This window comes from Salvia splendens, chromosome 10 (assembly GCF_004379255.2).
Source record: "Salvia splendens isolate huo1 chromosome 10, SspV2, whole genome shotgun sequence".
Lineage (NCBI taxonomy): Eukaryota > Viridiplantae > Streptophyta > Magnoliopsida > Lamiales > Lamiaceae > Salvia > Salvia splendens.
Genome location: NC_056041.1, coordinates 4,465,410 through 4,480,934, shown reverse-complemented (window position 1 = coordinate 4,480,934; position 15,525 = coordinate 4,465,410). Strand labels below are relative to the sequence as shown.

At 37.7% G+C, this 15,525-nt stretch overlaps 2 protein-coding genes across 3 annotated transcripts; one reads left to right on the top strand and one right to left on the bottom strand.

Annotated features, from left to right (window-relative positions):
* Positions 1–517: 517 nt before the first annotated feature.
* LOC121753398 lies at positions 518–4,442 on the bottom strand. Of its 2 annotated transcripts, none has more exons than XM_042148691.1 (6): positions 4,274–4,442; positions 4,081–4,168; positions 3,858–3,962; positions 3,437–3,612; positions 2,537–2,673; positions 518–1,809 (listed from the first exon to the last, which is right to left on the bottom strand). In XM_042148691.1, the coding sequence occupies exons 2-6, from the start codon at positions 4,152–4,154 to the stop codon at positions 751–753; spliced, it is 1,551 nt and encodes a 516-aa protein (XP_042004625.1). In that variant the 5' UTR covers positions 4,155–4,168; positions 4,274–4,442; the 3' UTR covers positions 518–750. The 2 variants fall into 2 exon arrangements, with proteins under 2 accessions (XP_042004625.1, XP_042004624.1); XM_042148690.1 differs by having other exon boundaries at positions 518–1,812; positions 4,274–4,441.
* Positions 4,443–5,402: 960 nt separating this feature from the next.
* On the top strand, positions 5,403–7,280 carry LOC121750193 (40S ribosomal protein S10-1-like). The gene is made up of 5 exons (XM_042144676.1): positions 5,403–5,510; positions 5,637–5,685; positions 5,799–6,078; positions 6,351–6,483; positions 7,015–7,280. Exons 1-5 carry the CDS (start codon positions 5,508–5,510, stop codon positions 7,078–7,080), a joined length of 531 nt encoding a protein of 176 aa, XP_042000610.1. The 5' UTR covers positions 5,403–5,507; the 3' UTR covers positions 7,081–7,280.
* The last annotated feature ends 8,245 nt before the right edge of the window (positions 7,281–15,525 follow it).

Below are 15,525 nucleotides of genomic sequence, written 5' to 3'. Positions count from 1 at the left end.
ATAAGGAATTTAAGAATAGTACTAGTAATTTTGTTTCAGAGCTAATGGTGATGGATAGTTGGATGCTTCAAAGTTCAAACAATTTCTGTCTGTTGGGTTTGCAACAAAATCTGAACTGCCTTTTTTTCTTGTGCAAGAAATAAATACTGGTTTATATGGGTAACTGGATTCTTTACCACAAAATTATTTGAGTTCTTAAAAATAGTATATTAACGTTAATTCGTCAAAATAGTTAGTATGTAGGACATTGTTAACAATCGATCTATAGTAACGATTCAATCCATCCTAACATTTTAGTGAATTTATAAATTTAATCACATCACTGAAATTTGTCAATTTTATTCCAACCTTTAGCCGTTAAATCGACTTTACAGACCATGTCCCACACAAGATTGAGGAGTATATTCAATGATAGCAAATGGATTATAGTTGTATATGTGATGAACCAAACTGGAATGAGATATTTTTCAAATCTCAATTATTTGGAATTTCTTGCATTGTAGTAGAAAGTGGAGCATTAAGCACAAAATGATATTAGTATTAAGGAATATAGATTCATAATGCTGGTAGGGGACTAAAAGCTAGCTATTCTCATGCAACATGAATATTCAGTTAGGAGAGAATGAGAATGGCAATATAGTAAGACTAGTTCTATCTACTTGGTAAGAAGAAATATTGTCACCCTGGAAAACAGATGGGATACTAAGATTGTCAGATGCTATTTACCTGCTTCCAATTTTTCAACGACCCTCAAAGATTGGAAGTCGAGCGCAAGAACTGCAGTGCATCCAAATCAAATTCACTCAGTAGGTTCGTAGGATCACCGAAAAGAAGATGGTGTGGTTGCTGTGGGAGAATGTTTGGTTGTTGTGACAGTGAATACTGGGAAACAGAATTGCTAGTTTTTATGTCGGGGGGTTGTAGATGAATATCAGACCTGGCAAAGATATTTAGACTTGGTATGTAAGAGACAATGTCTGGGGTCGAGAACAATGGAAAGGAACCTGCTTGATCACATAATAGATGGTGGGAGTGTAAATCTGGAACAAATATACCCATAGATGTTTGTGAGCGTGGCAGCAACACTGAGAGGTCAGGATACTGTTTAGCTTTAAGATGATGTTTCTTAGGTCGATCATCTCTCTTGGCAATCATTTCCGACTTCGAGTTATTTCTGATGTCAACTGCAATGTTTGATGCCACCATATGATCAGCTTCCCATGAGGCTCGATTGCTATAAGGGGCTAACATATCCTGGATCGTAATCAAGCTGTCTTCATCTGGCAAACTGATTTCAGCTTCTGCACCATTGCTCTCATCAAAATTCAAGCTGTTTAAGCTGTCCGGGCCTACTGAGGTCAAACTCTCTTCATCATGAAAATAGATTTTGACGTCTGAATCAGCAGGGCTGTTCTTCGGGGAGATTCTTCTTGGCTCTAGCTGCAGATGGATAGTCTCTAGTATCTCTGCCCAGAATTCATCAACTGTAGGTTGATTATCCCCAATTAACCCAACACGTAGGCTGTTGGCACCAATCACCACATTTCCGGAATTTTTCCTCCAGAAATCTTCGTAGTCATCAAGTGGTTTTGATGGCTCGATCTCATCATTTCCTTCGATGTTCCTCCTAGAACCTCCAGATTTACCAACTGGTTCTTTTGTTGAGTACTCATCACCACCTCCGATGGCTAAACCATAGCCTGATTGCTCATGTCCTGCAATATCATCAGCTGAACCTTTTCTATCAGAACCCCTGGAGGCTGGGGATTCTACTCCAGGTTCAGGAAAAGTGACAAGAGGTTGCCGCATCTTCTGCATAAAAGATGAAAATATGTTATTTATAGAAAAAACCACCACCATGCACCTCAATTACTGAAAATTCATATCCACTTTCTTTTCTTCTACAATATTGTTTTATTTTGATATCTCTTAACCATCAATTCTCAAAGAGCAAAAAACAACAGAAAATTGTAGAGTTTGTAAGGGAGCTAAGTTCAAACAACAATGACAGCACAATAAAAACAGAAAACATACTGTTTAATTTTGTCACATATATATGTTTGGATTATGAGGATCCAATATATTTTTGTTATAGGGATCGAACAGGCACTAAAATTAAAGAATACAATAAAGAACATCGATTTGAGAAGCACTGCCATATTGATCATTTACTTTAGTTCTGGACTATAGAGCATTTTGATCTCAGCTTAATGATAAACTTTAGCATGTCATATTAGGGTATAGAAACTATCACAAGATATTTAGTTGTTAGCATTTATTCAAATGAAACATACTATAGCCTAGCCACCATTAGTGTGTCACACCAAAATAATTCGATATGTCTGAAACATAAAAATCAGATCTTCTAATGTGTTTGTCTGCCTTTGAGAGGATGTACTCAAGATAGTGGATAGAATTGGTGAAACAATAATTTTAACTGATGGTGGATTGAAGGGATATATACTCACTACTAAGAACGAATATATTATGATGCAACATATACACACTATATTTATGATGCAGCATATATACTTACCTTACTGAGATGTGGAGGGCGATAAGGGTTCTCAGTCTTGCTAAGTTGAAAGACATCACATTTTTGGATCTCACGATGCAAAACCCCAGCATCCTGTTCAGGTTTTTGAGGTAATGGCTGACACACTTCTTTTCCATCTGCATGTCAATTTAAACATCTCAAATATTGCATCAGAAGAACTTGAAGAGGTGTCTTTTGTTTGAGCTACTAAAACTACATCAAGGTTCAGAATGATAGGTCATTGACTCATTGCACACAATACACACATTTCTTCAAGCAAATCAACTAGATGAGAATAGTCTGGACAGTTATTCATTATATTTATTAATGAACACATAGTTAAAAGAAAACAAGCGGCAATTGTGGTAAATCAAATGTAACAACATTAACAGCTTATCTGAAGTCCATACAGTAGTACAAAATAAGTTGCCTACTCTAAATACCCCCCTCATGAATTCAAATAAAAGATCCATCAAATTTCTAAATACCCTGCACAGATTTAAAATTTAACAGTGAGAGTGCAATCAGTAATTCAGAGAGCTAGCTTCTTTTCTTGTTCAAGTTTATATACCCAAGTTGGAAGTTAAATATAGATTTGGCTGGACTGAATAATAGTATTAGGATGTTTTGAAACTTAAAATAGTTAAATCAATTGGTGCCATGGCTGCCAAGCTTTATAAATTTTTACACAAGTGAGAAAAGAATGTACAGTTAAACAATCACCAAAGCTTCTGCAACATGTTCTCCACAACACGTTTGAATAGGACTATAAGCAACACCAACACCGCAACCATAGTACATGAGCAAAAACAACAAGTCACAGTTCACACAGTTCACGTACATTCAACCAGAAAATTAGAATGAAATGCAAAAAGCTAGTCAATATAAAACTACACATACCAGATCTACAATTTTTTTGCAAGTAACCCTCTTTACTCTGTGTATACAAATAATCATCCCCTCTGTCATCACGAAAAGGCAAATTCCTTGTAGTTCTAAGAAATGGACCATGATCAAATGGTTTCCCACATATGCTTTTGAGTTCTACCGTATCTTCAGATCCTACATCAAACTGTCTGCTTGAAACAAATAGTATCATTTTTAGTATTCCAGAAAATCAGAGTAACTTTAGTCTCTCACAACTGGACAGTGCGACCTACCAATTTTTTAATAAAAAATCATTCCACTGATGTATCAACAAAACTTTTCAATGGAATAAAAGAGGCATACAAATGTAGAGCCTAATCAATAATACTATCCAATACTAATTCAAGAAAAAGGAGAAAAAGAAGAAGAGGATATTGAAGGAGATATTTCTCACCGCAGAACTAACAGGTTGAAATCACTCGGTAATTTGCGGCACACCTCTACTTCAGTTAATTCCAAAAGCAAAGCTCTTGTATACTTAATTCTAGACTTTCTGCACCTGCAAATTAAAATCAGACGCGAAAATCGTAGCTTCGCAGGATCAAAAAAATGAAAAAACTACAGAATGTGACGACGTTAAAAGCTAATTAACTGCAGCAAACAAGTAAACAAAGTACATGGAAAACTCATCTTCGGTTCCTTTCAGCTCCAGCGGTTCCTCCAAGCCAGTATCGTCAACTTGTTCGATCATTTCTCGGATTTCATCTGCATAAGTCCAGAAAACAGAATTGCTCAGTTGTCGAACCCTAGAATTATCAATTTGTTCACAAAAACTGAAGTAGGAATCAGAAACAGAAGCGGAGCACGAACTGGAAGCTTGAAATGTGATCGAAACTCGTATGAGAAAGGCGGTGAGGTTGAAAGCTAAGTTTGCATTTAATGTGTAGAAGGGAGAGAATGAGGAAAAGAAATGTAGAATTTGATTGGAATATGAGGTTTGCAGAGGAAGAAATACGGATTTAGCAAAAAAAAAAAAGCGGAGGCACATGCAGCAGCAGCTCTGTAGTAGTAATATGTTGTATATGCAACAACCTACTGTACGAAAAATGTTTGTGAAACTTCACATCATTATTTAAATTCATGGCATTATTTAGTTGGTAAAACAATTCTATCGGTAAAATGATTATCTCATACTCCCTCGTCTATAAAAATAAATAGAGTATATTTGTTATTTTTTATTATCCACCAAAAATAGAGCACATTTTTAAAAAAGAAAAATGGACTCCACATTCCACTAACACTATTTATCTCTTACTTTTTTTCTCTACTCTTTTACTTTTTTCCTTCTCTTATACTAATAATATGGATCCACATTCCACTAATATTACTTCTCTCTTACTTTTTTTTCACTTCCCTCTTATTTTACCAATTCCATATTAAAACCTGGGTCATTCACAATATGTCTTATTTTTCGTGGACGGAAGAAGTATGTTGGAGTTTGAAATACAATGACCACAAAAAATAAATGGCTAAGAATCAAAATCATAAATCATGCTCAATTTTTTAAAAAAGGTTACTACAAATTAACTTATAAGGTTCATCTAAGTCAAACCTACTAAATTTCCATTAATAATAATAAAATTATATTTTAAAATATTATAACGAAACAAAGCGAAACACATAATAATATGATAATTTAGAGAGTTGTTAAAAAAAGCTAGTACAGAGAAATAAGATCAATATTCAATACAACAAAGCTTACGTACATGAAAATATTTATTAAATGTAGTATAAATCTCTAATTATTTTATATTAGAATTAAGTCACATAAACTTAGCATATGTAATCTAATTTAACGTTTTATTAAAGTTTAAAAACATACTACTGTGGGCCACTTGGCCCATTTTAGACTGATGGTCCTTCGTGTTGTTAGCTTAATTGGGCTTTTGAATTTTTAATTGGGCCTAATAGTTAGAACCCGAGATCTCACTACAAAACCCTAATTCCGTTTCGTTTTAGGGATTCCTTCTACCATTAGCTGCTGCATCTTCTACCTTCTTCATTCTCTGTTCTCCGTCTCTCTCTTCCACAACCATCTGCAACCATGGTACAGTCCCTCATCACATTAACCATCAATTTTTCTGTTCTAACGTTGAGACGTTTTGTACATCCAATTCTAATGCGGCTCATCTTCTTCTTCCAATCTAACAATGTTTATGTTGATTTTTTTTAGATTATCACGGAGAAGAACCGCAGAGAGATCTCCAAATACCTTTTCCAAGGTAACATTGACTTTTTGTTCATCTTTTTTTAAAAAAATTATTCACTCTTATTTCGTGTATATTTATCTGCGACGGCAATTTGGTGTTTTCTTATGCGTGTGGGAAAATTACAGAGGGTGTATGCTATGCGAAGAAGGATTACAATTTGGCGAAGCACCCGGAAATCGATGTCCCGAACCTTCAGGTGATTAAGCTTATGCAGAGCTTCAAGTCGAAGGAATACGTTCGCGAGACCTTCGCATGGATGCATTACTATTGGTACCTCACGAACGATGGAATTGAGTTCCTTCGCACATACCTCAATCTGCCTTCAGAGATTGTGCCCGCCACACTTAAGAAGTCTGCCAAGCCCCTTGGTCGCCCCTTGGGTGGGCCTGGTGGCGATCGCCCTCGGTGAGTAGATGTTGTTCGTGTGCAAAATTGCTTCTTGGTTTTTGATTGTTCTTAGTTTTGTTCGCGTGATAATGCAGCGTATGTTAAAGTTTTCACCTCTACTGTTCTTTTAGGATGTGGTTTCTGTTCTTTTATATTGTGAAGATTTGTGTGCAGTATATTTATCTGTCTTCCATATGTGTTTTCACCTCTACTTTTTCTGTGGAATGGAAACATGTTTACAAAGTTTTTCTGTATCTTTCATCTCAAATATAAGTCTTCTACTTTCTCAGTGGACCTCCCAGAGATGGTGACAGGCCACGATTTGGTGACCGAGATGGCTACCGTGGTGGACCAAGAGGTCCAGCAGGTGAATTTGGCGGTGAGAAGGGTGGAGCTCCTGCTGATTACCAGCCAAACTTCAGGGTAATGTCAATAAACTTGTTCTATTTGGTTGCCGCTAATCTGTTCATCAATGTGATTTGCATTAGTTTTTGTTGTGTTGATATATAGTTTATTGTCTACTTTGTGGATTCAGAACAAAGCTCTTTAGGAGTTGCATATTTTATCAGTTTCTTTTATTACTATGTTCAACTCTATGTATTACTCTTATCCATTCATTTTCAATCAAAACAAGTTCTTAGTTGTCAAACCATTGTAAATCATGGAAATTATATGTAGAAGCTTATCATAGGAGTATAAAATTTAGAGGTCTACTATACCATCGGTATCCACCTAGGTAAACAAGGCATTAAACACTATGTTGATTTATGTTGTGTGATTAAAAAATATGCTGTACTTTGGCTATCTTAGTTGCTGTATTAAGGTTGGACTTTCTCAAGTCCTTCACAATAAGTTGCTGTGATACAAGGCATTTGCCTTCTTCAATGATGGAATCAGAAGCAATTGAGCTAATTTGGTATAGTAAAAATAAAACGAACATTATTATAAATGCAGGGTACTGGAGCGCGGCCTGGTTTTGGTAGAGGTGCTGGTGGCTTTGGTGGAGCACCTTCTAGTTAATTTTGTTATTTTGCAGTTTCAGTTTCTGGGAATTCATATGATGAGATTGTATGGAACCTAAGTTGTATTTTGCATTATAATGGCGTAATGGACTTGTGTCGCTCTACAATTTTGTTTTCTTTGAACCAGAATTTGTGTTGGGCGTGTTGTTACTTCTGTGAGGCCTTTTTGCCAAACTATAAAATATCTTTTGTTAGTGATTCTTGTTGGTTTAATATTTCATCGATCGGCAGATTACTATGGAACATGCTCTTCATATATCTGATATGTTAACTCAAACTCCATCCCTTGAGAGAACTGTGTTCTAACTTCTTAGTAATAGTATGTGAATAGAAACTCAGATTTTATAGTTTAGTATTTCGGGTATCTGGAACAAACTCTTGATGGGGCTTTAATTATCTTGTTCTTATTACATTCAAACAATCCATTCTAGTTACAATAAAATTTTCTCAAATTTTACGATTGAATAATTTTTAATCATTAACTTCTGTTATATAGTGATTGTAACTTAGGCCTGTTTTTGTTCAACTGGTGGCGTCTCTTAAGATTTTCCCAACTCATGACAAGTTCGTTCACTTCTCTAAGACCGAGTTTGTTTTGTTGGTTGAAAAAATTAGGCATTGATATAGAAAAGCAGAAAAATACCACTAGTAGGTGTTAAACCACCATTTCAGATGCAATTCACAGAAGGAACATCACCATTAAAACAACCAAACAAGGAAAGAGCAAAAAACACACACACTAGGACGCACTTACACCAACAACCACCAAAAACAATGTTTTAAACTCATCATATCCACAGCTAAAACCTCAAATGTTCATCGACTTAATCAACCTCCTCCATCTTGCTCTCCTCAACACCCTCATCCTCCAGCGCAGGCATATCAGCATCCTCAGCAGCTTCATCCTCCTCAATGCTCAAACCAAGCTTCAGCATCCTGTGGATTCTCGATGCAAATGTGTTGGGCTCATCCAAGCTGAAACCAGAAGTCAGCAGAGCCGTCTCAAACAGCAGCATCACCAGATCCAATTAGTTGCCAAAAAATAATTTAAATCGAGAGAGTTACATAAATTTAAAGTTTTGGGATAATTTTAATAATAGAGAATTGACATTAATACCCTTTAATTTTGTTTAATAATTATTTATATATAAAATATAATACACTTCACATTATATAAACCACTATATCTTATAATTTAATGGTTAAGAATTGGTCTTAATTTTGGACCGCTAATTAATTAGCCATTGATCACATCCCTACTTTTGTCAGTGCTATCCCAACTAACTAGCCACAATCATTGAATCAATTTACTTGTATACTCAATATTTCCACTAAAAAATTATGAAACCAAGAGTATATAAATAGTTAAAAATTAGCTAAAATTTTATAATAGTTATTCATGTCCAATTATTTTATTTTTAAATAAATTTTAAGATTGTAGAATATAAAAAGAATACATGTATACTTAATTTCTCATTATTAGTATCACATATTATTTGATGATCATTAAGTCGACTTCATTGCACTACATCTTCACGTAAAAATCATGAAATAAAATTAAATATGAAATATAATAGTAAAAAATAAATTAAATTGACAATAGTCTTTCACATCCAATTATTTTATTTTAAGTAAATCTGTACCAGCGACCAACCGAATAGGTGATGCTACATTTTTGTTACTATAAGGTATGGTAAATTCAAAATTAACACATGAGTGTATAACCATGCAAAACCAAGCGATCTTCATATCATTAAACACCGAATTATATTATAAGTACCATCATCATATACAATCATAACAAAAGTAATAAATACATTGTAAGTTTCACTCCTAGCATGCCAAATTTACAAAAACAAAAGATATATTTATATTTACCAAAAAGTGGTGATTGACTACTAAAACAAGGATACGTTGGTGAGTAATAAAATAATTGTGATATAATAAAATAATTGTGTAGTCGACAAACGAAAGAACGTAAAGAGACATAAATTTACGTGTTTCACCAACGTTGTGTTGGCTACGTCCACAGACAAGAACGGAGAACAAATTGTATTATGACTGCAGTTACAGATTTCAAATCGGATCTAAGATCACAGAATTATGTGTTCTACTCCCATATAAATAGGCACACATGAGATCCTATCCTAATTCGGAAACATAATCTTATCCCAATTAAAAAACATGATCTGAACAGATTCAAGGCATACTAACAAAACAAAAAGAAACATCCACCAAAATCTTCAGTCACCTTACCTGGAAGCACATTAGACAATTTAGCCAAGACTATCTTGATACCTTGGCCGGCATTGATTGCCGTCCTTATTATTTGGCTTATATTGTGCTCTCTACTTGGCTACCCAAGACTATGGGCACGAGACAGTGATTCTTGTTATCAAACTCGGATTGAGATGAACGGATCTCTCTAATCAGGTTAAGCAACTTGTTGCTTCGATTAGTCCCTTCGTTTCATGTTCATTACTCATTTAGCTATGAGGTTTTGTGTTGCTTGGTAAGAAAATAAATAAAAGAGGAGGCATAAGAGAGAGTAAAGTAGCAGAGGAATGAACATATATTACTTGTAGTCATTTTTTATTAAACTTTTATTAACAACACAAATAAAAAAAATCATTTTTTTACAACAAATGTAATTTATTTTTAAAAAATAAGTTTGTTTATTTATTTTTTAAAAAAATATAAGACAATACGTTTGTTTTCTACCGTACGCTTGTTCGTTAACAACTAGTACATGTTATTTTTAGTTTAAATTTTCTTTGGAAAAAACTTTTGTTTATCATATATTTTATCCTCATAGTGACTAGCATGGAAAACTAGGGCTATTTTGGTACAATGGGTGATCGTCCTCCGAAAGTCGTCCTAGCGTGACACGGCTAGGCCGCACCAGCTATGTTCTCGGCTCAGCCAATGTCCGAGATGTGATTGGGATACGAGATTGTTGGATGGTCCCGAACACATCACGTCCCAGGTGCGTGTCTCAGGCGCGAGTCCCACTGTTTTACGTGCCACGTCCCTACTTTTCAACGCGATAGGATTTTCGGATATTGCTCCGACATCGTTTTCAGAAATTAACTCAAGTTGTGACTCGGATAGGCCGCACCAGCTTTGTTCACGGTACTCATCTAACGTGCCATCGTGTAAGGCCATGGAGCCATTGTGCCAGGCCACCATGCCATCGTGCTAGGCCATTGTGCCTGGCCACCGTTCCAGGCCATTGTACCAAGCCATCGTGCCATCGTGTCAGGTCATCGATTCATCGTGTAAGGCCATCGAGTCATCGTGCCAGGCCACCGTGCCATCGTATAAGGCCATCGTGGCAGGCCATCGTGCCATCGTGTAAAGCCATCGATCCATCGCGTCAAGCCAAGGTTTAATTATTTTTGTAATTTTGTGTTGATCAAATAAGAGCTAATATTGCATGGCCCATGGTATTGCCACAATGTGTATGCATTAATGTATATATATCGTCTACTATATATTGGTCCATTTATTCATATTTCATAGTAAACATTTTGTACATATATATCTAAAGAATTAAACAACCAAATTATTTTTTGAAACATTATTGAAGATAGGACACATTTTGCAATCACAAGTTCACAATATTCAATTAGGAAATAAAGTTACAATTATTATATAAAGTCCCATTGGTGAAATTAGATAACTGGAATTATTATATAAAGTCACAGTTAATTACTTTATTTATCATTAATTAATTTAAAGTTTGAATCATGAACTTCAAATTAGTGTTAGTGCACGCGTATATTGCTCTAGTGATAATTTAGTTAATTCATAATGCCAAATATATTAGATTCGAGTTTACCGTTACACAGACATTTATATTTATTTTCATTTACTAGAATATTACACTAACTTAAGATGGTGGCAGGTAGAAAATATTTTGGGAACCCACCTGGCTTGATTCGTCTCGGCCCCTCCTCCCTCAAGCCGCCTTCACCGCCTTGGTCCCTTGCGGCGACGGCGCACACGGGAGGACCCCCCTGCATTGTCTGCCGTGCCCTCATCCTCCCGCGAGGCAACCTCTTGTACGGCGCTGCCTGAACCGCCCCCACTAGACGAGTATTGACCACCCACCGTGTGCTTCATGCGTTTCGAGGTCGAGCCCGTGCTGGACTGGACACCGCCGGCCCACCTTTCGACGTCTTTGACTGTCTCCCAAACATTGACATGTTTGAATTCTTTGCCGTTGTCGTCGAAATAGACTCGCAAAGCCGATCTCAGAATGTCGGCTCCAGTGGCTCCGCTTTGGTAATGAGCCGCTTCATTCTTGTAGATGCGGCAGAATTTTTTGACCTCTCTGTCGACTCGGTCAAAATGACTTCGGAGCATCTTCAATGTGCGGCGGCGGGACCCCTTCGGCTTAATCTCGTTGTAGGCCTCGGTGACCTTTTCCCAAAAGCAATTCCGGGATTGTTGATTCCCGACGATGGGATCATACGAAACGCTGATCCAGGCGTTGTACAGAGTCATCGTGTCCTTGCAGCTGTACGGGTGACGACCTACATCCTCCTCCTCCTCAGCCGCCTCATCCTCTTCCTCCAAGGCGTCGAATGCCCTGGAGCATCCACCGCCTCGTCCTCCTTCCGGATTGGGTTCATCCGGATAATCCTCCCGAATTTGGGATAATCCATGCGAATACCTCGGGGCAGAGGGACGAGCGTATGCATCCACATCAAAACGGGGTGGTTGGTACCCCGTCGGCGTCTACGAGCCTTGGGTTCCGGGCGTCGACGAACCGGAACCGAAACCACCCAAGACATTGTACATGCCCTCGGGCCCCCCAATCGCCAAACGCGTTGATGTCAAACCCGCCGGAGCCGCCAGAGTTTCGGTCGCTGGACATTTTGTGATGAAAATTGGAGAGGAAATTGAGATGATTTGGGAAGAATAGATGTGTGTTTGTGTGTATAACGAGGATGAAATATGAGTATTTATAGAGTAAAAAAGAAAAATAAATAAATAAAAAAAGTTCGAAAACGGTAACATTACCGTTTGAATTATTATTTTTTTATTAAATTCGAATTTAAAAAAAATGATTTATTGCGTCACCGTGACTAAGCCCACTCGCGGGCCGGCGAGTGGGCGTCACGCCTAGCTCCAGCGCACCTGCCGTCTCGGTGGGACGGGTGTCTCGGCGAGACCGGGACGAGACAAGACGTTGCAACGCGTCTCGCTGCCGTCTCGTCTCGGAGGGACGAGATACGAGACACCCGCGTGACGCGTTGTGGGTGCTCTTAGGATTTTTTTTTTATCTCACATGGAGTATATATATAGTAGGGAAAACTATTTTTAAGGTATGTTTTCGGATTTAATAGTATTCTCTCCGTTCAATGTTAATAGAGTCATTTTACTATTTAAGAAAGTTTAATTTAATTGAGTCATTTCTATTTTTGGCAAAAAATAACCATCCCTCTTATTTTATTATCTTTTCATCTCTTTTACTTTATTCACCATCAACTTAACACATTATTTTTAAACTCCGTGCCGGAAAAAAATACATCAATTAACAAGGAACTAATGTAGTAATAAATTAAATTTTCGAGAAACTACGAATCTTCTCACTTGATTCAGTCATTTTTGGAGGGCATTTATACCAATGTTATTTAACTAGTAAAATAATTTAAAATCTTATGAACCGGCAATTGGTCGCTTCTTATAAATTAATTGAACTTAAACTTGACTTAAAGTCTAATTTATTCTACTGTCCTAAGAGCATCCTCATCCGTGCTCTTGCCAACGAGCATAGATGTGGGTCCGAACCCATTTTTACTCCATGTCCTTAGGCAAAAGCACAATACCCACATTCGTGCTCTTCCGCAAGGATAAGTTCAAGGGTCCCACCATTCTATTATTCAATTTAAATAAAAACATTTCCATAATATTAAAATGCATTAAAATTACCCAGAATACTATTATAAATTATAAAAAAATAAAAATTACATAATTAAAATTCTAAAAATTAAAAATTACATAATTAAAATCCTTAAAATTAAAAATTAAATAATTAAACTCCTAAAAAATAAAAATTACATAATTAAAATGCTAATTTTTTTTACATAATTAAAGGCTAAAAATACCTCGTGGAAGACTATTCATCCGGCTCTACCCCCAATGTTCTTTGGAGACCCCGTATCATTGCCACATGCGATCGAAGTTGCTCGGGGGTCATAGTTGACCTATCGACCAAATTGAGTAGGGCCAAAACCACCCACAATGAGTTGGTGGGGGGTTGAGGTGGCACAAAGGGAGCGGGATCGGGGGCGGATGGAGTCGCGGCGCGACGGCGGTTTGCCGTCGACTTCTTCCTTCCTTGCGGTCGGTGTTGGGAACTACTCGGGCCATCGTCGGGGCTACCCAAGTTAGCTTCGGCGAGCTGGGTGGACACCTCATCGGAGCCGGCGTCTGATAGGGATACCGACCTCAACCGTTTTCCGGAGGAGCTAGAGGAGGATGATACGCCTCCCCTATACTTCGGATGCACACGCACCTCCTGCCAAACATTGAGGTACTTGAACGGTTTGTAGTGTTGCGATTGGTAGGTCGCCAACGCGGTACTGATGATGTCGACCTCGCTTCTGCCGCTCCCCGCCGACCGCTCTTCCTGGAGGTAATACCCCTGGGACTTTTAGATTTCTTCGTTGGCTCTTTATATGACATTGCACACCATACTCTCGTTGCGCTCGATTGTTCCAGCCGGTCAGTTTTGATTGTACCGGCGACAGATGCGTCACCAAAAATGGTCCCCGGATTGGTTCGTGCCAATCTCCGGATCTTCGGAGATACACAAAAACTCTTTGAATAATTGATCCAACGGATTGGTTCGTGCCAATATATATTGTACCGGAGTGTACGGGGTGCGGACACCACGATTAGGAACAGGAGGAGTTTGAGAGCCGCCGCTCCCTCCCGCTCTAGGTACGGGTGGTTCGGATGCCCACCCATATTGCCCCTCGGGGGCATCTTGGTCGTCCACCGGGTAAGGCCGATAGCCACCCGGAGCTTGCGAACTTTGGGTTTGAGGAGGGGCCGAAAATTCCGTTTCCGGACTAGGAAATGGTTGCGAGCCGAACCATTCGTGGTTCCAACCGCGGGAGTCGGAGAGGTGATTGCCGGAGACGGACATTTTTTTGTTGTAAGAGTGAAAGAAAGATTGAGAATTGTAAGAATGAAAATGAGAGAATTTAGATGAGAATTGTGTAGTGTGGTGTGAAATTTTTTGTGTGGAAGTGGGGGTATTTATAGATGAAAATGTGAATTTTTAGGGAAAAAAATTGAAAAATAAATTAAAAGTGAGGACAAAACGGATATAATATTTTGGGAAGTGAGAAAATATTTTTTTTTAAAATTAAAATCCAATTTTTTTTTAAAAAAAAAGAAAATTGCCAACGGTATTGCCGTTGGCCAATCAGAGGAGGACATGTCAACTACTCGCTGGCACGGACGTGCTCGATGCATCTAGCAGCGCCGTGCCAGCGGCAGACAACGAGTGCCGTGCCGCTGGCACGGACGGACGGACGCCGTCCTTCAACTGCTGCGGATGCTCTAAGAAAGGTATGGGAGTGCTGGTCCAACCACAATTATTGTGTTGATGGTTCATTAAATAAATAAAACTAACACAAGTGAGTTTTTTACTTATCTAACGACACTTTCAACTAGTTGTAAATTAATACTGTGTTCCACCCATCCACCACCACAGCTCCACCAAAATAGTTCAAACCGAGTGTTTTAGACCAATTTTGAAGATAATATTACTCCCTTCGATAGTAGTGGAGGCATTTATATTTTCGGCACACAATTTAAGAAAATTGTGTTAAGTTAATTATGTAAAGAAAGAATAAAGTAGGAAATCAAAAGAGGTAGAGAGATGAAGAGATAATAAAGTAAGAGAGAGTAAAAAAGAGAGAAGAAATATATTAATTTTTATTAAAAAGGGAAATGTTCACGTACTAAAATGACATTCACACCTGATTGACTTAGAGTTGCAATAATAAATTAAATTAATATGAAAAGTACAATAAATTATAATTTAATACACCATTTGAGTTTCTTTATTTGGTACGAAAGTTAAAAGTGCTAGTACAATAGACCGTATAGAATAAGCATAAAAAGATTATAGAATTAGATCCCAATATCACTCCCATCTAGAAGACCGTAATCGTAAATGGTATGACGTGGTCACTCCACCTTACATTGTCAAAAACCGGGGGTCCCACCAGAAGCTTCTTTCCGTTCATTATTTCACCACCCAATCCCCTTCTGGCTTCTCCTACCTTTCCAGTTTCCTCAAATAGTTAAATACACAAAGAAAGTCTAGATTCAAAGTAGGCCGCTTCACGCGTTACTTTCCACTAATTAAAATACTACTCCGTATTTTCTTGGTCTATATATATTGGACTCCTAAGTC

Bases quoted from the DNA above. Each gene is read 5' to 3' on its own strand.
- LOC121753398 (XM_042148690.1), bottom strand. From the start codon at position 4,154: ATGATCGAACAAGTTGACGATACTGGCTTGGAGGAACCGCTGGAGCTG. The intron at 3,963-4,080 runs GTACTTTGTTTA...TTTAATTTGCAG, and splicing joins ACCGAAGATGAGTTTTCCAT to GTGCAGAAAGTCTAGAATTA. The intron at 3,613-3,857 runs GTGAGAAATATC...TGTTTCAAGCAG, and splicing joins TTCAACCTGTTAGTTCTGCG to ACAGTTTGATGTAGGATCTG.
- LOC121750193 (XM_042144676.1), top strand. The intron at 5,686-5,798 runs GTAACATTGACT...GGAAAATTACAG, and splicing joins CTCCAAATACCTTTTCCAAG to AGGGTGTATGCTATGCGAAG. The intron at 6,079-6,350 runs GTGAGTAGATGT...CTACTTTCTCAG, and splicing joins CCTGGTGGCGATCGCCCTCG to TGGACCTCCCAGAGATGGTG.